Source organism: Tamandua tetradactyla, chromosome 13 (genome assembly GCF_023851605.1).
Source record: "Tamandua tetradactyla isolate mTamTet1 chromosome 13, mTamTet1.pri, whole genome shotgun sequence".
Taxonomy (NCBI): domain Eukaryota; kingdom Metazoa; phylum Chordata; class Mammalia; order Pilosa; family Myrmecophagidae; genus Tamandua; species Tamandua tetradactyla.
Window position 1 is genome coordinate 78,584,543 of NC_135339.1, and position 24,215 is coordinate 78,608,757.

The 24,215-nt window shown below is 37.4% G+C and overlaps 1 protein-coding gene across 2 annotated transcripts in view; it reads left to right on the forward strand.

The window, feature by feature from the left end:
• The window catches only part of LOC143654323 (pancreatic triacylglycerol lipase-like), a 42,238-nt gene that overhangs the window by 4,466 nt on the left and 13,557 nt on the right, over positions 1-24,215 (forward strand). The window contains exons 2-9 of one of the 2 annotated variants that reach the window (XM_077126132.1): positions 14,617-14,662; positions 16,242-16,396; positions 16,954-17,076; positions 19,115-19,249; positions 19,925-20,036; positions 22,348-22,467; positions 22,560-22,679; positions 23,206-23,324. In XM_077126132.1, the coding sequence (XP_076982247.1) occupies positions 14,617-14,662; positions 16,242-16,396; positions 16,954-17,076; positions 19,115-19,249; positions 19,925-20,036; positions 22,348-22,467; positions 22,560-22,679; positions 23,206-23,324 (930 nt within the window). Of the gene's footprint in view, positions 1-4,871; positions 5,109-14,616; positions 14,663-16,241; positions 16,397-16,953; positions 17,077-19,114; positions 19,250-19,924; positions 20,037-22,347; positions 22,468-22,559; positions 22,680-23,205; positions 23,325-24,215 lie in introns of those variants that run through there. The other variant, XM_077126131.1, reaches the window with a different exon arrangement.

Below are 24,215 nucleotides of genomic sequence, written 5' to 3' on the forward strand. Positions count from 1 at the left end.
AAACTTCAACTACTTCAACTTCCCTGAACTTTGATCTCAATCTCCTCAATTCAATAAGTCTGCCATGTTCTGCCTGAACTCCCCCTCTCTGTTCTGAGGTCCAGGAAATGCCTCTGGACATATAGCTGGAGTGATCGCAGGGCTGAACTTGTTTGTTTCCTTTTTCACATTTATCATATTCTTGCACAGCTGGTTGCCCCATCACTGAAAACCATTTTTCATATATTCTATCTAGTTTTTTAATTGTTTATGGTAAAAAGTCAAGTCTGGCTCCTGTTGCTTCGTCATGTAGAAGTCCCTCAGATTTTAAATCATTTACATTAAAATTTTAATAACTGTTGAAACAGATTTTTCTATTTGCCTTACAAAGTTCATTGTATAATGTACACAGTGTGAGAGACTGTGTCTTGGCCTGCATCTTTTTGGGACATCACAGAGCATTTCTGTGTTCAATCCCCAAATATCTTAGGTGTGGAATCAAAAGAATAGCAAAATATTGACACAAAGTATTGACTGTCTTATTTTTCTTTTCTTTTTTTTTTTAACTTATCTTCTTTTTCACCTTCATCACAGCTCCCCATATCCAAGCTGTGATCACTAGGTGTGTTGAATTTTGTGTCTCTGACTACTTTCCCTTTCTTGCTTCTAAATGGCATCTGGAAATCTTGTTTTTCTATATTTTAAGTACCCTATTTTGGCTTCTATCCAAATCCTTTGAGTGTTTATATTTTAAAAGGAGAGCATAATGGCTAGAAAAAGGTCCAAATGTGTATGCGTGAAGTGTGTGTGGTCAGAAACCTAGGAGGAATCAGCCAGAGCCTTATTTATCACGTTAAAAAGTGAGAGTTTAACATAGTATAATGTTGTCGAATACAGTAGCCACATGTGCCATTGACCTCTGGAAATGTTAGTTGTGTCATATTTTTGATTGATAATATTTTGGAAATATTCAATTACATACAGTACATAATCAAAATTAATTTCACCTCTCCTTTTTTTTTAAATGTAGCTACCAGAAAATTTTAAGTTATTTATGTGGCTGGCGTTGTTTCTATTGGGCTCTGCTAAGCTGGAAAGCACATAGCAGGGGAAGGAGGGCTAGGGTTTTGGAAATGACAATTGCAAGGCCAGTGTGCATTTTAGAATTGACTTCTGCCAATGTGTGGAAGACGCACAAGAGAAGGAACAGTAGGGCAGTTAGAAGGCTGCCATGATAGCCCAGGAAAGAAATGACTGTCATCGTCATTGTCACAAGATTTATATTTCTATTTGTTAAATTTTCTATTTGCTGCCTTTAAAGAAGTAAAGAAAAATACAAATAAAGCAAAAAAAAATTGGTTACCCCAAAATATGTGTGTGAATTTGTTTTGGGAAGAAGATAATCATTTTTAGACATGTGCATGTATATTCATACTCAAAGCTCCAGCTATACTTACTCCTGGCCAATTTTTAGATAAACTCTAGAGCTGACAAAGCCTGGGAGAACATGAGCTTCTGTGGATTAACACCAACAAGTCATCTGAGGCAGTGGAGGGAATTTGTCTCTTACCAACTGTGTGGCCTTGGATGGGGGGCTTAAACCCTCTGAGCCTCACTTTCTTCGTGAGACAAATAGTTAAACTTTCACAGACACTGTGGGAGATTTTATATGTGAAAAAATTTAAGCATTTAAAACCAAATAATTAAAGCTATAAAATATTAAATATGGTTGTTATTTTATTGCACAGTGTCATCTATCTCCATGCATAAAGGAGGAGATTGACTATAGTTTTCCTGCAAAGGTTAACAATGGGCTAGACTACTCACATTTCATGGTGTGGTTGATTTGGAAAGAGTAAAGCAATAACAACCTCCAGATCATGGCAGGGTTTTTTTGCTTAGAAAATTTTGGCATTGTCATGTGAGTATAGCCTCCCTCCCGTCGATGGCCCTGTCTGTAGGCTGAGTGGGATAAGGGGAGGATAGGCCAGGCAAAGGTTCAGTAAATGAGACCTCACTTGACTAACATCTGGTTAGCTAACCACACAGGTGTTTCAGCACCTTTTTTTCCCTTACCTGGAGTTTGGCATAAAAAGTGGCCAGAATCACAATCTAAACATAACTTTCAGAGTCAATATTTTAACTCATCTGCAAACATAGCTACTTGGAATTAGGAACTACCACGTTTGCTGTTTTTATTCATGAAAGGTTTCAGGGTCAATGTTATGTAATGCTCTAGTGAGGCAAACACATGTAGAATCATTTTAAACAAGGGCCCACCCCTTGTTTTTTAAATAGAGAAGTTGTGGGTGTATAAAAAAGTCATAAAATGCAGCATTCACTCATACCATCATATCATTGACACATTCCATTGTTAGATACATTTGTTACAATTGATGAGAGCACATTTCCATAATTGTACTATAACCAATAGTATGTAGTATAATTTAGAGTTCACTGTGTGATACAATTGTATGGATTTTTAAAAAATTTATTCTCGTGATCTTTGTAACCTAAAATCTCTTCTTATACCACATTTAAATATATAATTGACTGCTGCTAATTATGTTCACAATGTTGTACTACCATCACCACCATCCATTAACCAAAAATTTTTCATCATTCAAAATAGGAACTGTGTATTTTCAACCATAACTCCCTATTCTCTAACCCTACTCTGTCCCCTTATAATGTATATTCTATACGCTGACTATGAGTTTTCTTTTTCTAATTATTTCATACCAGTGAGATCATGCAATATTTGTTCTTTTGTGCCTGGCTTATTACACTCCACAGAATTCTTCATGGTTCATCTATGTTCTGTCATGTATCAGAACAGAGCCATTCATTTTAAGGGCTGAATAATATTCCATTGTGTTGTATATACCAAGTTTTGTTTATCCATTCATCAGTGGAGGACACTAGGGTTGCTTGCATCTTTTGGCAATTGTGCTACTGCTGCTATGAAAATCAGTGAGCAAATACCTGTTGGAATCCTTGCTTTCTGTTCTTTTCAGTATATACCTAAAAGAGGGATTGGCAGGTCACATGGTATTTCTATACTTACCTTAGGAGAAACTGCCAAACTGTCTTCCACAGGGGCTGCACAATTTCATGTTGCCACCACCAATGAATGAGAGGTTCTGTTTCTTCACATCCTCTCCAATATGGGTGCTTTTCTGTTTCTTTAAGTAGAGCCATTCTCCTGGGTTTGAAATGGTACCTGTGGTTTAGATATGCCTTTCACTAATGGCTAATGATGTTGAGCATCTTTTGATGTACTTTTTGGCCATTTTTTTGTCTTGTTTGGAGAACTACCTATTCAAGGTTTTGGCCCATTTTTAAATTGGGTTATTTTGTCATTTTTTTGTTGTTGATTGAATGATTTTTTTTTATGTATTCTAGAGATTAAACCCTTATCAGATATGTGATACCAAATACTTTCTACTGTTGTGTAGATTGTATTTTACATTCATGAGAAAGTCCTTCGATGCACATAAGGTCCCATTTATCAATTTTTTCTTTTTTTGCTTGTGCTTTGTGCTTAAAGTCTAAGGTACCATTGCCTGACACAATATCCTGAAGATGCTTCCTCACATTTTCTTCTAGGAGTTTGATAGTTCTGCCTCTTATATTAAGATCTTTGATACGTTTTTTTGTGTATAGTGTGAGGTAGTGTTCCTCTGTCTTTTTATTGCAAATTAAGAACCACTTTTCCCAGCACCATTTGTTGAAGAGACTATTCTTTCCCAATTGAGTCGTCTTTGCCATAAATCAGTTGGCCATAAATGTGAGGGTTGATTTCTGAATGCTTACTATGATTCCTTTGTTTTCTACAGCTGTACTTGTTCTAGTGTCATGCTGTTTTCATTGTCCAGAGCTTTAGGATTGGGACATGTGAGATCTCCAACTTTGTTCTTCTTATTCGAGATGGCTTTGACTATTGGAGTCCACTTACCTTACATATAAATTTGATGATTGGCATTTCCATTTCTGCAAAGCAGACTGTTTGAATTTTTATTGGGATTGCATTGTATCTGTAAATTGCTTTGGTAGAATTGACATCGTTACAATATTTAGCCTTCCAATCCATGAACATAGAATGTTCTTCCATGTCAAATGGCAAATCTTCTTTGATTTTTTTGTAGTGTTTTGTAACTGTGTACAAGTCATTTAAACCTTTGATTATATTTATACCTAGATATTTGATTCTTTTAGTTACTATTTTTAATGAATTTTTTTTCTTGATTCTTCTTCTGATTATGCATTGCAAGTGTATAGAAGCACTACTGATCTTCTGTTGATCTTGTAACCCGCTACCCTGTTGAATTCATTTATTAGCTCGAGGATCTTGTTGAGGATTTTTCTTTTAGATTTCTCTGTATATAGGGCCATGTCATTGGCAAACAGGGAAAGTTTATTTCTTCCTTTCCAATTTGGATACTTTTTATTTGCTCTTCTTGCTTATTTATTCTGGCTAGAACGTCAAGTAAAATGTTGACTAACAATTGTCATCTTGTCTTGTTCTTGATTGTAGAGGGAAAGCTTTCTGCATTTCACCATTCAGTTTAATGTCAACTGAGGGTTTTCCATATATGCCCTTTATCGTGTTAAAGAAGTTTCATTCTCTTCCTAGTATTCTAAGTATTTTTATCAAGTAGGGATGCTGGATTTTGTCAAATCTGTTTCTTATGGTAATTGAGATGATTATGTAGCTTTTCGCCTTCATTCTTGTGATGGTTGATTTCATGTGTCAATTTGAGTTCATGTGTCAACTGGTTAGGTCATGGTGCCCTGTTGTTTGCTCAAGCAAGATTGGCCTGATTGTTAAGATTGGCCTGATTGTGAGGACACTTCATAGATTTGAATCATCAATAAGTTGATTAAATCTATGGCTGATTATATCTACAATCAGCTGAGGACACTGCCCTCAACAATGAGAGATGTCTCATTCAATCAGTTGAAGGATTTAAAAGGAGAAGTGATGACTTCAGCAGTCAGAAGAGAGAATTTCTGTCTCTTCTTCAGCCAGCAAGCTTCTCCTGGTGAATTTCTCAAGGACCATCATTGAACTTCCTGGCTGTCAGTGTACCCAATGGAATTTTGCGCTTTGCATCCCCACAGTTGCTGTGAGACAATTCTTATTAAATATAAAAAATCTCATATTTACAGATATATATCTCTTTCCCTGGAGAACCCTGACTAATGCAATTCTGTTAATGTGGTGTATTGCATTAATTGATTTTCTTATGTTGGTTTGTCCTTGCATACCAGGCATAAATCCCACTTGATCATGGTGTATAATTGTTTTTAATGTGCTGTTGAATTTGATTTGCTAGTATTTTGTAGAGAACTTTTGTGTCTATATGCATAAGAGAATTTAGTCTGTAATTTTCTTTTCTTGTAGTATCTTTATCTGGCTTTGAAGGTGATTTTGCCCTAGTAGAATGAAATAGAGAGTATTCCTTCCTTTTCAGTTTTTTGGACGCTATAGAACAGGATTGGTTTAAATTTTTCCTGGAATGTTTACTAAAATTCCCCTGTGAACCAGCTGGTCCTGGGCTTTCCTTTTCGGAAGGTTTTTGATTGCTGATTCAAACTGTTTACTGTTTTTTTTGTTGTTGTTATTGTTTATTGAGGTGATCTATTTCTTCTTTAGTCTGTATAGGCAGTTTGTATCCATTTCATCTAAGTTATCAAATTTGTTGGTGTACAGTTGTTCATAGTATCTTCTTTTTTTTTTTTTTTGCATGGGCAGGCACTGGGAATCGAACCCAGGTCTCCAGCATGGCAGGCAAGTGCTCTGCCACTGAGCCACCATGGCCCGACCCATAGTATCTTCTAGTCCTTTTTATTTCAGTGGGGTTGATAGTAATATCTCCCTTTGCATTTCTGATGTTAGTTATTTGTGTCCTCTCTCTTTTTTTCTTCATTAGCCTAGCTAAAGTTTTGTCAATTTTATTGATCTTTTCAAAGAACCAAATTTTGGTTCTGTTGATTCTGTTTATTTTTTGTTTTAGAGCTACTGTGGGTTTTAAAGAAAAAGTATTCATAATATACAGGATTCCTATATACCACACTATTATTTGCACCTTGCATTGACATGGTATATTTGTTGCAATTGATGAAAGCACATTTTTATAATTGTTCTAATAACTATAGTCCACAGTTTAACTTGGGGTTTACTGTTTGTGTAATGAAGTTCCATTGATTTTTTTGTTTAATATTTCTACTATTTCTCTATTTTTTTCTGCATTTCATCATTTATTATTTAGATGTTGAGGCTCTCACACTGGTGAACACTGACAACTTATTTCCACCATAGAACTATAACCACACATTCCCAGACAGTATAAATGTATGACTGTACTAACATTAATACACATCACCACTTTATCAATTGCATAATAAAACAAATTATCAAATATCCAAATACTAAGTTTCACATCTCAAAAGGCATATAAAATATTAGATGTCTGCTGAATCATTAGCAGGAAACTACTTTTTTCTTGCAAGAGAGGTTGGGAAGATAAGGGAAAAAAATCACACTGCAAACAAAAATTATAATTGTAAGCAATTGCCAATAGGTATGGAAATAAATTATAAGAATTCCAGGAATTTTATTATTAAGAATTATTATAAAGGTACATGGGTGGTTCAGTAGTAGAATGCTCGCCTTTCACACGAGAGACCTGGGTTTGATTCCCCGACCATGCACCCCCAAAAAATAAAAAAAAAGAATTATTGTGGTTACTAACAAAGCATCTCTTCCTTTTAGCATCTCTTCTTTTAAAAAAACTTGCTAAATTAAAAAGTATATTCTACATTTTCTGCACAATACAAAATCAACATTTTACTAAAAATATCTAATAGCTCCCTCCTGTTCATTTGTCACACCCTTCCAGTTAAGTTGCACCCTAAACTGCCAACATTAAATTAACTGTACACCTTTTTTTGTCTGGAGACATTAAAGACAAATGTAGATTTTCAAAATGGGGTTTCTGTTATGTCACAAAATGAGTTTTATAGGTAGACATTAAATGATCACTGTAAGACTCGGTAAAAATCCAACAAAATTCAATGTCTCACATACTTGAATTATACTGACATGAGTGTTGGAGATGTAAACATAAAGAGAACAGACGAATACCCATACAGGCCCTACTTTCAATGTTTGAAATGACTGACCACATATGGTCTAGAGTGTTCATAGTTCCTGGAATTTTAAGTTCTGTGTGATACTACAAATATACCAATATTGTGCTGGGTATTTTTGGGCCTAATCTCTCTAAATTTCTGATGAGATGCTGGCATAGGAATTAATTTAAAGAAGATATAACTCAATACTGCATGATTACTGAAAGATCAGTTGTCACAAATGATAAGCCCACTTTAAATGCTGACCAGCAAGAATCTTTTGCTAAGTATCTAAATAGGCTGATTGTAACCCAAACTGGAGGTTGCAATTGTGTCAAACTGGTAGCATGGTAAAACTGATTTTCAGTACTCCTATGGGAATTTCACTAGTCTTATCCACCAACATGTTGGGGCTAATATGTTTGACAACTTAGGACCTTCCTCTGTCAAGTTCCACTTTCAAGGCAATAGCATCCCGCGCCCAGTTTTATTGATTGCAACACCTCTTTCCTGACCACTGGGGTCTTTGAAACATGGCCACATTATAGGGCAGTACTTCTCCAAAGACAAAAGTTGCTTGCTGTTAAAAACTCCATACTACTTTTGTGCTGTGAACTGTACTACATCTAAATATTTCATTCTACCTTCAATCAATGCTACGACAATAAGCACTGCTGCTCTCCCAAAACTGCAACACAATGTACAGCAATGCAGTTGCCAGGTTCTTCCCCAAATTTAGTTTTTACAAGATTTAGTCAATCATCAACAGTGCACCATCATCAAAAGGTCAGTCAAGAACATGGGTGCCTTCTTTCTGCCAAGACCAGCATTATAGTTACTATACATACTCTTACTGTTGTGGTAGCTCCATATTTCTTAAGTTCTTCTATACACTTGCTTAAAGTTGCATTAGTTGGATTGTGTCTAATAAGAAATCTCATTTTCTTGTATGTGACTTCCACAGAGGCTGGGTGGTTCATTTGAGCCATGTTAATTTAGTTAAAAAACACTCAATACAGTTATAAAAGAATTTTAAAAATTAAATGCAGAAATGACATAAAGAAACCAAAGTCTACTTTGATAAACTCCACTTGAAATTCTCAGTGGTTTGAGTATGAAGCAGGGAGTAATGGGAAATGAACCTCCTAACAAGAAACAGCAATTCTTCAATCAGGAACACTGAGGCAATATATAGGAGTGCACTGAGGTTTACCCCATCCACGTCAGAACTCTGATAAAATGCTCTGCAGATTTCAATTCAATGCTTCTGTGTCCAGGTTCCTTGGTGCAGCAGCAGTAAATGTCTACAGTTCACTTGTCTGCATGGTGGGCATGCTGGGCTTGGCAGTAATCTCCACTGCCCTTCAGAAACTCCAGAAATGTGTGACCAAGAACACCACAGAAAGAAAATATGCTTATTCATTGAAGATAGTGACCTCATCATACAGCTGGTCCCAAGACCACGGCAGAACAGGTGGCTGCCATGCAGCCAAGTCCGTCCACAGTGGAGGGAGCCAATATGCACCACAGCTCTCTTTATATTACTTTTGCCCTTTATATTATTTATGTTCATTCTAACCAGGAAATAACCTTCCTTTTGTTTGCTTTGGGTTTAGTTTGCTCTTTGCCCAGTTCTTCCAATTTTGAGGTTGGGTCTCTGATTTGAAATCTTTCTTCCTTTTAAATGTGGCACTTAGAGCTATAAATTTCCCTCTCTGCCCTGTCTTTGCTACATTCCACAAATTTGGGTATGTTGCATTTTCATTTTCTTCAAGATATTTCCTAATTTTCCTTGTGATTTCTTCTTTAACCCATTGGTTTTTAAAGAATAGATTGTTTAATTTCCACCTATTTGTGAAGTTTCCATTTCTCCTTGTGCTACTGATTTCTAGCTTCATCCCATTGAGGTGAGAGAGGATATATTGTATGATTTCAGTATTTTAAAATTTATTGTGGTTTTTTTTTTATGGCCTAAGATATGGTCTGTCCTGTAGAATGGTTAGTGGGCACTAAGGTGTGTATTCTGTTCTTGGTGGGTAAGTGTTCTATATATGTCTGTTAGGTCCAGCTGGTTTGGAATATTATTCACGTCTTTCATTTCCTTATAATTCTTCTGTTCTGTCCATTATTGAAAGTGGTGTAGTGAAGTCTCCTACTCTTAATATAGAACCATCTATTTCTCCCTTGAAATCTGTCAGTATTTGCTTCATATATTTTGGGGCTCTACTCTAGGTGCAAATATATTTGTAATTATTGTATCTTCTTATTGATATAAGAAGTGTAAAATGAACTTTATCAATGTAAAATGACCTCCTTTGTCTCTTATACCTGTTTTTGTTTTTTTTTTACCAAAAATCTATTATATCTAATAGTAGTATAGCTATCCTAGCATTCTTTTGGTTACTGCCTGCATGGAATATTTTTTCTAGCCATTCACTTTCAACCTACTTATATCTTTGAATTTATGTTGAGTCCCTTATAACCATGTATAGTTAGGTCATGTTTTTTATCCATTCTGCCTATTTCTGTCTTTTGACCGAGTGTTTAATCTATTTACATTTAAAGTTATTATTGATAATGCAAGAATTTCTTTTGCCATTTTGTTACTTAGTCTTTCTAGGTTGCATACATTTTTTTTTACCCTCAATTCTCCTCTTAATGCTTACTTTGATAATTTTTTTGTATTGTACCATATCGAACCCTATCTCATTTCCATCTGAATGTATTTTTCATGTATTTTCCTTAGAGTTACAATGGGGCTAAAATTTAACATTTTAAATATATAACAATCATATTTGATTTGATATCAACGTAACTCAAGAGTGTATACATATACTATTTCTATACCCCCACCTTTTAAAAATACTTGTTACAAATTATAACTTTGTACATTATATGTCCCAAACCATAGGTTTATCATTACTTTTCATGCATTTACATTTTAGCACTTGTAGGGAGGAAGAGGTATAGTTACATACCAAAAAATACAGTACACTTGTACTAGCATTTATAATTACTCAAATGGCCACCTTTACTGCAGGTCTTTATTTCCTTATGCCCCTCTGCACCATTGTCTACTGTCCTTTCATTTCAGTCTGAAAATTCCCTTTAGCATTGCTTAAGAACATGTCTAGTGGTGAGGAACTCCCTCAGCTTTTGTCCTTTGCATTTGACAGTTTGATTATATTTTGTGACTAGGCATATTTTTCTTCAGGTTTATCCTGCTAGGTATTCTCTGAGCTTTTTGGATGTGCATAATCACATCTTTTGCTAAATTTGGGACATTATTATTATTTCTTTGAATATTCTTTCTGTTACTTTCTTTCTTTTCCTTCCAGAACTCCCATAATGCATATATTGGTGAGCTTGATGGTGTCCCAGAGGTCTCTTAGGCTATTTTCCCTTTTTATAATTCTTTTTTCTTTCTGTTCCTCAGCCTGACTCATTTCAATTGTTTTGTCTTCAAGTTTGCTGATGTTTTCTTCTACTGTCTCCTGTCTGTTATTGAAATCCTCCTGGGAAATTTTCATTTCAGTTACTGTGGTCTTCAACTCTAGTAGTTCTGTTTGGTTTGTGTTTACAATTTCTATCCCTTTATTGAGATTCTAATATTGTTCATTCATTGTTATCCTTATGTCTTTTATTTCTCTGTATTTGCTGTCAACTCCTTTAGCATATTGAAGATCATTTTTTTAAACATCTTTGTCCAGTATGTCCACTGTCTGGTCTTCTTCATTGATATTTTCTGTTTGGGCAATGACTTCCTAATTCTGTGTTTGTCTTTTTAATATTTTGGTGCATATTGCACATTTGAATATTTTTAAATGTTAAGTGTGGGATTTATTCCCTGAGATAACTGTTTTTTTGAGTTTGTAACCAGCTGGTGGTATAATAGAGATTTTCTTGAGTGTCAGGAATTTACAAAATCAAGCAAATCTTAGCAAAAAACACCTTTTACCTTCTAAGCATATTGGCTTTGCTTTGTCTGGTGCTACCACCAAAGTTCAGCCCTCCTGTCAGGCATGTCAGCCTAAGCCAGATGCAAAGTACAGAGTCTTTTCTGGGCTTGTGTCTTATCCTGGCTTGTGCCTACTAATCCCCTTAGAAGTTCCCCTACTTATTGGTGTTTTAATGCCCCCTCTACTTCCCAGGCGATAGAAAGGTGACCATTGTTTCATAAGCAATCTGAGGTCATATGATACTCCAAGGTTTCATGAAAAACTATCCAATGTTGCTTGGATCCCAAGATGCAATTTATGTGATGTTGGAGCATCAAAATGTGCTGAATACATTGGAGACTCTCAAATACCACAGGTTGATAGACTGGAGCTAGCATCAAAATCTGCTCTCCACTAGCCTTTGTTGCTTCAGGCTAGAAGGTGGACCCCACAAGGGTGACAGAGCCAAGGCAGCTCTTCCCCAGATACCATATGGCATTAAAACCTGAGAATTGTGGGAAGATGGCAGAATAGGAAGCTCCACAGAACAACTATTAAACAGGCAGAAACTGTCTGAATTAACTATTTTGAAACTCTGGAGTACAGTAAAACACCGTACACATCTAAGGAAGAGTGAGAGGAAGAGACTGGTAAATTACGGTAAATACCAGTAAATTTGTTCTCTCTGTGCAGCAGTTACCATTGGCCATTCCTTACTCCTGTGGCAGGCGACATTGGATGAATTTCCATGAAATTTCACTTTGCCTGTGAAACAGTGGTCACCATCAAGGATTGGACTGAAAGATGCACATTAAAATAAAAATTCTACCAAAGCGAGTGAAGAATTGGGCAGTTAATTTTTATAATTTGGGGGTGGCAAGAAAATTAAGCATTATTTAAAAAATTGTCAAAATATTAGTGTTATGTGTAAGTGCCATCCAAATCTCATAGTGCAATTTCCAGGCCAGGATTGGATATTTTGTACCTAAACTGTTCATGAAAGTGGGAGGAATCAGTGTATTAAAAAAGTACTCTATAGTAATGAATACTTGTCGCTATAACCCTGAAATCTCAGAGGCTTAACACAATAAGAGTTTATTTCTTGCTCATATAAAACTCAGAATGGATGTTTGTGAATGATGGATAGCTTTCTTCCAAGCAGGGAACCCAGACTCTTTCTACTTTGTGGCTCTGTCAGCCTCAACACTGGCCTGCAAGTTTGCTTGGGGTTGTTTGCATTGTGCTTGAAAGGGAGGCACATGGAAGGCCATGAGAAAAGGCAGGACGGGACCTGGTGCAGCTCTGTTTCTCTCATGTTTCATGTAGTCCCACCTTACCTACAAGGGAGATTGGGAAATAGGGTCTAGTTCTTATCTGTTTAGGGAAATGCCAGCAACATTTGCCGCATTATATAGACATGCCTAGGTAGCATGTTAGTGGCCTGAGTGAAACAATTCGATTCATAAAATTTCACCCTGGCTGAAGTGTTCAGCAGGATTGAATTTAAGGGAACTCACTCATCCAGAACTGACATGATAGACTGTGGATTATGCAACCATGACCTTCTCAGCTCTTATAACAATTTGGGAAATTAAATCTTCCCAAGACATTCTAAAATTTGAACCTTCTTCAGTTTTCAAAGGAACTTCCAAGGATTCTAGTCTCTGTTTCAGAATTTGGTAACTTTTGGTTTTAATTCTGTAGTTTATATTGAACAAATGTTACTCTGATTATGGATTAGCTTTTATAATATAAAATGCCAACCTCAAAGTTTTTTGAAAATTATTTGGTAATTCACATGAAACTTAAAAATTACTTCATGGTAAACCCCAGAGTGAACATTCATTCCAATTTTCTTTGTTTTTTACATGGGATAGCACCAGGAATTGAACCTGAGTCTCTGGCATGGCAGGCAAGTACGCTGCCTGCTGAGCCATCATGGCCCACCCTTGCTCCAATGAGTTTTGACTGCAGGGTTAATATTAGCAGTGCCACAACTAAACGCTGAAGCAATCCAAGACTTTGGTTCTTAAAAGTTTCTGGTTTTTTGCTGGTTTTGGTAAAAGAGGGTCATAAAATCATAGTGCTTTATTATAATATTTTGTAGGTGATTGTTATTGTAGTAACTATTAAAAATAAATTACGTTTCATACTCACATTCTCATGTGTTAGGATATATTAAGGGCCTGCTCTATGTCAAACACTGGGATAAATGCTAAGATAGCACAACAAAAGTCTGAGAAAGTTCCAGCCTTCTCTGAGTTTATGTTCTACAACTGACGGCTATGGGTCTGCACTGAAGGAAATTCTGAGGGAAGAGATCTTACAGCAGAAAGTAGAACAAGCCTAATTGGGAGGTGATTAGATGAAGAATTAAGTGGGAATTTGCTGCTGTCTCCCATCCAGGAATCATTTCCTTGTGCCTTCTGTCCTTATTTTAACATTCCTCTTACCAAGCTTTCTGGAAATTTCCTCACACACAAAAATTTTATTGTTCTTTTCTGTACCTGTAAACTTTGTCAGGGGACTGAATTATTATTTGCCCATTTTTGACCTAAAAAAGTGGTGATTTCAAATGGTTCAACCTAATATCTGTTTACCTGCCAGGCTGAATGGCCCCCATCTTTTAAGGATATGGTATCCCACTGCAATCCTTAAAAAAATTATTTTAAACTATCTACCACAATCTGGCCATCCTAATTCTTTTCTACCAAACACTTTTCTTTCTGATTACTTTTCACAGGCCATATTTTTTCCTAGGTATCAGTTTACTTCTCTCTCAGTCATAATTTTGTCTGGTGGTATGATCACTGATGCCCCCCTCCCCAAGCTCTTGGCAGTATCCCCAGTTCCTTTCTTTAGCTTGTTTATTTTTTTTTGCCAGGCTTTTGCTGAAAAAGAAGTTAGTTCTGTGGACCATTAAAATATCAACTGGTTTCCTAAAAGGAATGAACTCTTGAAAATTTGCCTCTATTTCACTGTTTCTGAGAGTAAGGCAAGATTATACAAAAACTGCATGTGCTCATGAGCTTTTCATATTTGTTTCTAAGACAGCTGGTATCAAAGCTGTGGAAACATTTGGTGTCACACATGCTCACAGACCTGCACAGAGCATTTGAAACGTGAGAGGGGACAGACTAGAACCTCCATGATGATGAAATTAAGGTGATTCTGAGCCCAATGCAATCCCATGGGAAAAGAACTTTGCGTATCTACCCACTTCTCATCCTCTCACAAGTACTGTGGAATAAACTTTCCCTACTCTGTTATCTTCATTTATCTATTACTAAATTAGAAATACACCCTTGGCACCTTTTCTCTTTTCACACCACTTTCCCCTGAAACTATTGAAAAGAAACTTTGCCTATAAAATAGCCATTAGGCATATCTGGGTGTGCGTAGAACCGAATGGAACTGCCGCGTGCGCTAGGAATGTGTTTCCAGGCCGAATTTATTAGAATTTACCCATTTCCCACTTCCCAAGATCTAACTGAACTTGAATTATTCAAATTTTTGAAAAACTTATTTAGCCAGACTCAATCATATTTTTTATTTTATTTAGATGCTGCTAATTTGGACACTCTCGCTGCTGCTGGGGACAGTGACAGGTAAGAAAATGTATTTCTGTGGTGCCGGGAAAGACCCACTGCTCAATACTGTCAAGCAATCTGTGACGGTGACTTTGAGCCACCAGGAGGATCAGGATGAGAGCGAGGGGACAGCAAGGCTACGGGCACACGTGCTGAAGTAGGCTTGTCAGTTAAAGCCCGGGACACCCAGTTCAATGTGAACCCCAGACAAACACTGAATATGGGACATACTTATTGTAAAAACATCTGTTATTTATCTGAAATTCAAATTTAAGTGAATGTTTCATAGTTTTATTTGCTAAATCTGGTAACCATAGCCTGGAGTCAAGTGTAGGATTTGAACCCTGGCTCCACCACTGACAGCTATATTACCCTCAGCAAATTCCTTTACCCCTCTGTGCTTCAGTATCTTCATCTGTGAAATGAGGATGATGAAACCCCCCTCTCATAGGGTCCTGGTGAGATTTATGTAAAATAAGTCCTGTAAATCATCTTATCCAACACCTGGCCCATAGTAAGATTTTGAAAGCAGCCACCACAACAGCTCCGATGCCTACTCCTATTATTATTCTGGACTTCACGTTCCTTGAGAACCCTTCCTTTGAGTTGTTCCTTTATGAATAGCATTAAAGCCTGGAGCTATGTTAAAACTTGGACTTTTAATTTTTTTTATTCATTTTGATTTTTTGTGAGTAGTTTCATCGTGGGAATCCAAGGTAAAGAGAGAAGGTTTTAGCCCTTAAATGAAACTTAAGCTCTAATCCCAAAACACAAAGCTGGAAGGTGGCAATGAGTTGAGAACCTCAACCCCTCCACCAAGACCTGGGGATACAAGGCCACCCTTTCCTCGTCTCCAATGCTGCAGACAGCCACCCCAGTTGAGAGGGCTGAGCAGGGATGCAGGGGAAGCAGGCAGTCCTGCATGGTGGAAATGTGAAGCGGCAGTCCTGTCTTCCACAGGATGTTCACTTTTGAAGTTGATTTGTGAGTGTATGGATGAGGGTGTTTGGGTATAGAGGAAGAAAATCTGTCACCAAATGTAACAGTGCGTATTTCAGGAGAGTGACCACTAAAAAAAACATCTGGTTAAACTAATGTCCTTGAAATGTGTTCTGGTTTGCTAGCTGCCGGAATGCAACACACCAGAGACGGATTGGCTTTTAATAAAAGGTTATTTATTTTGTTGGTTCTTCAGAGGAAAGGCAGCTAACTTTCCACTGAGGTTCTTTCTTACGTGGAAGGCACAGGATGGTCTCTGCTGGTCTTCTCTCCAGGCCCCTGGGTTCCAACAACCTTCCCCGGGGTGACTTCCTTCTGCATCTCCAAAGGCCTGGGCTGAGCTGCAAAAGTGCTGAGATGAGGAATGCCGAGCTGCTAGGCTGTGCTACATTGCGTTCTCTCATTTAAGCACCAGCCAATTAAGTCAAACGGCGCTCATTGCAGCAGACACGCCTCCTAGCCGACTGCAGATGTAATTAGCAACAGATGAGGTTCACATACCATTGGTTTGTATCCGCAGCAACAGAACTAGGTATGCTCACCTGGCCAAGTTGACAACTGAATCTAACTAACACAAAATGCTTCTGGGTGATTGCAGGGAAAGAAGTCTGCTTCCCAAGGCTAGGCTGCTTCAGTGACGACTCCCCATGGGCAGGAACTCTGGAAAGACCCCTCAAACTATTGCCCTGGGCCCCAGAAGATGTCAACACTCATTTCCTCCTGTACACTAATGAAAATCCAAACAACTTTCAAGTAAGAGTGCTCATCGTTTTACAACTAAGTTCTGCCTATTTTATGTCATAAGAATAGCTGAATATTCAAAACTTCTAACCAGAACAAATCAGACAGTGCATCTTGTTAGACTTTTGGGACAGGGAGCTTAAGTATTATTTTATGTAATGTGCCTACAAAAGATCCGTAAGTTGAAATTTCCTATTTTCTCTTTGTGGCACTATATAATAAATGTACTAAATATAGGAATGTGTCTATATACACACACGCACACGCACACATGCACACATGCACATACTTACACAAAGTCTTCAATTGTGTGGAGGTAAGAGTGCACCCCTACTACCAACATTATAGCAGACATATTATCTTGAGTTGAACAATAGCTACAATTTTGATGGCTGGAAAGTAGCAGCTTGAGGGTGGTTATGAATAGCTCGGTTGTAAGGGGTGGATCCTTACTTAGAAAAATCCCAAACCCTGCGATCTCCTTCTACCTACCACCTGCCTCCAAGTACAAACAATTCTATTGGATAGTATAAGAAACTTGGCTTGAAATGCTTTTCTCTCCAAAACAGGAACTAACTGCAGATGGACCAACTATCAAGGGCTCCAATTTCAGAAGGGATAGAAAAACCCGCTTCATTATCCATGGATACACAGAAAAGGGAGATGATGACTGGCTGGCCAATATGTGCAGGGTGAGATGTGGTACTCTCTTAAGGAAAGGTTGTTTCCAGAGTAATATTTAGCCACTTGGGAAGACACAGAGCCCACACTCACGACACGTTGGCCACCATGGCACTGGCGAGTCCTGTGACTTCTGCTGGGTCTGAAGTTCCCACAGGAAGTCCGGGAAGGGAAGGAAGGGAAGGAACCCCAGGCAGTCAGGACCAGCAGGTATTTGTTGGCTCAGGGTAGTGAGTATTTAGTGATCAGTGTGGAGGGATTTCAAACTTTTAGTTACAGATGCAGCCGTCCTGATTTATACCAGCTGATCAGAGTTTTTTCACTACCTTTTCATTTCTGTGTGAAGAGCTCAACCATCTCATTGTGTACAATCTGAGTCTATTCCTTTGCTCCCCTTTGATCCTATGAAAGCAATATCTAGGAAAATGAAAACTGGTAGGTTTCCTACCTGACTGCTGTTGCTTAACATGTTCTGCAGGCAGTGAGCCATTGTCCTTAATTTTCCTTTGGCAATATTCCCTGTGACCAGGAAGAATTATAAGACAGAAAATCAAAGAGAATGAATTTCCCCTATAGCTGCTAGTGCTCAAGCAACATCATCATCAATTCACTTATTCATGTATCTATCAATTTTCTGTGGCCAGCTGTGACACAAAGACACTGTCATTTCTTCAGAGGCCTCAAAAGAAAAGGCACAAGGGTCTGCCTAAACTCATTTAATTTTAAGACTGGTTATAACTTAACCCAAAGGTTGAACTGAGTCAACTCAGTGCATTCACTGGTCCTGAAGACAACCAAAATGAACATTAGAGTCCATTCACTTCACAACTTTAGAAATAATCAGAATAAAGCCAGAACTTTCCTTCAGAAATAATTTAAAGCATACTATTATTTAAAGGTGTGGTAGGGGTAGAGAAATCAATTCTGTGCGATGTGGAAAAATATTTGCTATTCTTAACTCAAAAGGAATATGGAATTTTTAAATATTTATTCACAATTTCCAAGATCCCAGAAGCAGATGTGGTTTTTTCATCTTTGATTTGGTTTTCACAACACTGTCACATTATGACTGAGAAACAAGTAGAAATTAAACAAGAAGTTAGAGGTCCTACATTTGAGTTTTGGCTCTATCATTTGCTAGCCATTGATTTAGCAAATTATCTCCTCTCTTTGGATTTTTTCATCTGTGAATTGAGAGAACTGGAGATGATTTCTAAGATTGCTTCATTTTCTCACATTCTTTTTAGAAAAGGTGGGTATATTTATAAACACACACTCAGACAAACACAATTCCTACCAGATCTAACATTCATGTAACTATAATTGATCCCCATCGAATAAGGCTTCCTGTACCATATCTGGTAGGTTATGTTTTTTCTTTGTTGTATGCTGTATGGTGGGGTCACATTTCATTATTTTTCCATGTGAGTATCCCATTGTTGAAGCATGGTAGGTTATGCTTTTATGTAGAATAGCTCTTCAGTGATATACAGTAAAGTCTGTTTATTCAAAAGCTTTGAATAGTTTTTCCATCATGGAAAAACTTACTCATTGACCTTCAGTATATTTAGCTAAGTGATCCTAAGGTAAACTTTCATTCATTCATTCAGCAAATACTTGTTGAATTTGTACTATGTGCCAGGAACTGCTCTGGGCACTGAGGACAGAGCTGTAAACAGACAGACAATGCCCTCACATACATTCTGGTAAGAGAAAAGTCTTAGGACATTTATAATGTTCTAATGAGATAAACCACTGTGCCACATTTTATTCATTTTTCCATGAATCAAATTCCTATGCTAGGTTGCAGTGGAAATCCCAAGAATCCAGTTTCCCCTATGGCCAAACCTCTAATCTGGAGCCAGTGTTAAACTTCAGAGTGATGCATATCCATAACAGGCTAGAAGTTTTGTTCATTGCTTTGGAGTTAAAAGTCAGCATGCTATTATTTAGATCAAGGAAGGAATTGATGATAGCCCTCTAATGTGTTCATTAGCAATTAATAAAGATCCTGAATGATTTACCTGTTTATTGTGTCTATTCCACCAGAACTTCTTTGTGATGGAAAACGTGAACTGCATCTGTGTGGACTGGAAAGGTGGTTCCCGAACTGGGTACACACAGGCCTCCCAGAACATTCGAATTGTGGGAGCAGAAGTGGCCTATTTTGTTGAAGTTCTCAAGGTAAGTTCTCCACGGTTATATAAAAAAAAAAAAAGCTAAGGGTATGATAAATGGTACTGATATTTCTCTCCTGAGATGTGCCTTTTTTTTTTTTAAAGAAAAATGCAAAAAAATTCTCAATTTGGGCTTTATCAATAAACATACTTAATTCAACAAACTTTTTAAAGTGAATTTTATCAAGAAAACAAGAGGGTATTTTCACTGGACTCTATCAATATTTGAATTTTACCAGTTGTTAAAACGATTTGGTATTGCAATGTTAACCTCAAAATTAAATTTGTTCTTTTTTAAGGAAAAGCACAATTCTAATAAGCTAAGCTGACATATGTAACCAAAATATTAGCCTTGAATTCTGCTTATGTAATTGCGTTCATTATTTTCTAATCCAAATTCTTGCTTCATCATCTCTGGGTAGCAGCTCTTCATCTTGACAATATCCATCAAGTGTTCTCTGTCTTCATAGAAAATAACGAAAGTTAAGTCCATGAATTTAAATGAAAAGTTGGACCCATTTCCATTTTCTTATGTAACTGTAAAAAATATACAATCCATGAAAATCAAGTGCTTTGATGGAGTGGTGTCTTCCTAAAAATCAAGTTTTGGGTAGTGCCCTTCTGTACCCATCTTTGATTCTGCAATACTTGAAAATGTTCTGAGAGTTTTTCTTTTCCACAGGCGGCTTTCGGGTACTCACCTTCCGATGTGCACATCATTGGCCACAGCCTGGGTGCCCATGCTGCTGCGGAGGCCGGAAGGAGATTAAATGGGACCATTGAGCGAATCACAGGTGGGTCAAAGCACTGAGAACTGCAAAATCGGACTAAGTATAGCCTATATGGGATCTAAAAGGAAATGTGGGATGGAGATTTGGTACACCCTGCTTTTAAAAAAAATTTTTTTATTAATTATTAAATTAAAAAAATATGACAACAAAGAAACACATTCTTTTTTTCACGTGTTATCTTTTTTAAATTTATTCATTTATTAATTTAAAAAAAATTTAACAACAAATGAACAAAAACATTAACATATGATCATTCCATTCTACATATATAGTCAGTAATTCACAATATCATCACATAGTTGCACATTCATCATTTCTTAGAACATTTGCATCAATTCAGAAAAAGAAATATAAAGACAACAGAAAAAGAAATAAAACAAAAATAAAAAAAGATTATACATACCATTCCCCTTATCCCTCGCTTTCATTGATCACTAGCATTTCAAACTAAATTTATTTTAACATTTGTTCCCCCTATTATTTATTGTTATTCCACATGTTCTACTCTTCTGTTGACAAGGTAGATAAAAGGAGCATCAGACACAAGGTTCTCACAATCACACAGTCACATTGTGAAAGCTGTATCATTATTCAATCATCATCAAGAAACATGGCTACTGGAACACAGCTCTACATTTTCAGGCAGTTCCCTCCAGCCTCTCCAATACAACTTGCATAATAAGGTGATATCTACTTAATGCGTAAGAATAACCTCCAGGATAACCTCTCAACTCTGTTTGGAATCTCTCAATCATTGACACTTTGTCTCATTTCACTCTTCCCCCTTTTGGTCGAGAAGGTTTTCTCAATCCCTTGATGCTGAGTCTCAGCTCATTCTAGGATTTCTGTCCCACATTGCCAGGAAGGTCCACACCCCTGGGAGTCATGTCCCATGTAGACAGGAGGAGGGTGGTGAGCTTGCTTGTTGTGTTGGCTGGAGAGAGAGGCCACATCTGAGCCATGAAAGAGGCTCTCTTGGGGGTGACTTTAGGCCTAAATTTTAAGTAGGCTTGACCTATCCTTTGTGGGGTTAAGTTTCATATGAACAAACCCCAAGACGGGGGGCTCAGCCTATAGCTTTGGTTGTCCACACTACTTATGAGAATATCAAGAATTCAACTTGGGGAAGTTGAATTTCTCCCCATCTCACCATTCCCCAAAGGGGACTTTGCAAATACTTTTCCACTCACTGATTGAATCACTCTGACACCCTGCTTTTTACTTAAGGACATGAGCTTTCACATCTTCCAAACTGGGCCACATGATCAGAAATAAATGTATTCTGTTCTGAGGACTGCAAATTTTTTATTGATACTAATCTTTGATCTACAAAGACTTGTTTAATGTGCAAATATTGCATGTGATGAAAATGTAAATTAAGAACATCTGAAGGCCTACTGAACCCTACTTTCCCTTTCTTAGACATGCACAAAGTACAGGTTTAATGATGTAGTTTGAATAGAATTAATCATGAAGACCTAAAAATTGTATAATTGATTATATTCAGATTCAACAGCAATTGTTAATTAGCCCAAATGTAGTCAATTACTCAACAGCTGTGAAGGGCAGGTGGTCAGGCTAGACTGCCAGTTCCACTTGCTGCTAGGTAGATAAAAAATATTATTTTACAGACCTTCTTGGCTGCATTTGACCAGTGGGGTCATTTGTTGAATACCCAGACCCTAAAACAAACTTTATATGAAAAATGTTGGTATCCCAACATCTGGATCTGAAAGGTGAGTATTTCAGGGAATGACCACTTTCCTCCTCCATCTTTCAACTGTCTATGACCTGATTCTTTTTAGTAGTTCTGTGTTGATTGCATGTGGATGAGTGCAGACATCCAGGATGTCTATCTATTAATTTTCTGGAGAGATGTTCCACACAAAATGTTCCATCCTATATACTTATAAATGTTGATGAGAGACTGCTTAGGTCCCTTTGAGGTGCTGGTGACTTTGATAGCCACACCTTTGCCTTCTTGGGAGTTTACCATCTAGTGGGGACTACTGTAGTCAGAAAACCTCTGGGGGGCAGCATCTCCCAGGTTCTGGCTTTTTCCTTGTAACTGCTAATGGTAGTGAGTCTCATTCCCCAGTTCTGTGGCTTGTGGACAATGGACTTTAATGCAAATAGCAAACTGGAAGTTGATTTCCCTTCAAACACAGGTAAGGTAAGGAAAAACTAGCTGCTTTCTTTCATACATAACTCATGATTACAACCAGTGCCTGCTCTCACATCTGCAACTAATGAAGAAAGGTAACCATGTATAAACGCTGATGGATATTAGCATGATGCATCCTATTTCCTGCAGGACTGGACCCTGCTGGACCTTCCTTTGAGGGCACCCCAGAATTAGTGCGACTAGACCCCAGCGATGCCATGTTTGTGGATGTCATTCACACGGATGCTGCATCTCCAATCCCCAACATGGGTGAGCACCCCAGCGTTTCCTACGTCATCAGCTGCTCGTCATTTGAAGTCTACACATTAACTTCAACCTTCCCTTGTTTTAAAATTCCTCAGGGTTAGGAATAAGACAAACTGTGGGCCACCTAGACTTCTTTCCAAATGGAGGAAGAGAAATGCCTGGGTGTCATAAGAACAGTTTCTCTCAGATGGCTGTCTTGGATGGGACCTGGCAAGGTAAGTCCATTCTGTGCATCAAGAGATTTCCTGGAGAAAGTTTCACTTTCGTTTTGCCAAAATTGCTAAATATTTTGGTATTGCACAGGTCTCACGCTTTATATAATAAAAAAAGTCTAATTGTGTCCTTGAGCATTCTGTGAGGCTTTAAATTGTGGATGATTGTAGGGTGGGGTGGGACACAAAGAGACCATTGGAAAGAAATGTGTTTGCAGTTAATTTTCCATTGTGCTCATTCAGGAATGGCGTTACTAAGTTACACTTGTATCTACATGTACCATTATTTCCATTCTAAAGTTTTTTCCCATTTCACTTAGCAATGGCCGAGTTATTGTAATCTTTAAAACTCTTGTTAATTTCTGATTTCATCACAAAATATAAATACTCTTCATAAATTATTTTCATCTGTGACCTCCCTGAGTGGATGCTAATTAGAGAAATCCATTCAATAACTATATTCTGGTCAAGTCACTAACTTGGAAAGCTAAAATCTGTTGCTGATGTGCAATCATGTCTGATTTCCAAGGAGTACTTGATATTATGGCCTGTAATCACTTAAGAAGCTACAAGTATTATACTGAGAGCATCCTCAACCCTGATGGCTTTGCTGGATTCCCTTGTGACTCTTACAAACACTTCACTGCAGTAAGTATATTCAACCTTTCACTTAAAAAAATACTGTGACTATAACTTCTCAAGATTGGTGTGGTTCTCTGTACACACCCGTATTCAATGATAATAATCTTTCCAGTTATTTAATAATAATCTTTTAATAATCTTTAATAATCTTTCCAGTTGTTCAAACAGCTTAATTACAGTGCAGGGCTTCTAGGTACTCGCCCTTTTTCATTCCAAAATCCCAAAAAGCAAAAGGAACATATATATGATTCAGTAATTAAAATCATCCTTTAAATCCTGATTTCTTGGTTATATGTTTAATCACCATCATTGTCCACTCTAGGCATTCCTAAATTACACCATCTCAGTTTCTATCCTCTGTCTTTCCTTCTGGTTTCATACATGCCCCTGGCCCTTCTCCCTCAACCATATCCATATTCAGCTTCATTCAGTGTACTTATATTATTGTGCTACCATCAAGTAGTATTATGCTATCCATTTCTGAATTTTTACAATCAGTCTTGTTGCACAATCTGGATTCCTTCAGCACCAAATGCCCAATCTCAACTCTCTTTCTATCTCCTGAAAACCTGTGTTTCTCACTTACTTCTCAAAGTTCCCTCCTTAACATTAGTCCATGCTAGTGAGACCATACAGTGTTTTTCCTTTTGTTTCTGGCTAATTTCACACAGCATAATGTCCTCAAGTTTCATCCACACTGTTACATTGCTTCATGACTTTATTCTGTCCTACAGCTGCACAGTATTCCATCTTATGTATATACCACAGCTTGTTTAGCCACTTTTCCATTGATGGACATTTGGGCTGTTTCCATCTTTTGGCAATCATAAATAACACTGCTATAAATATCGGTGTGCAAATGTCTGTTTGTGTCCTTACCTTCAGTTCTGCTGAATA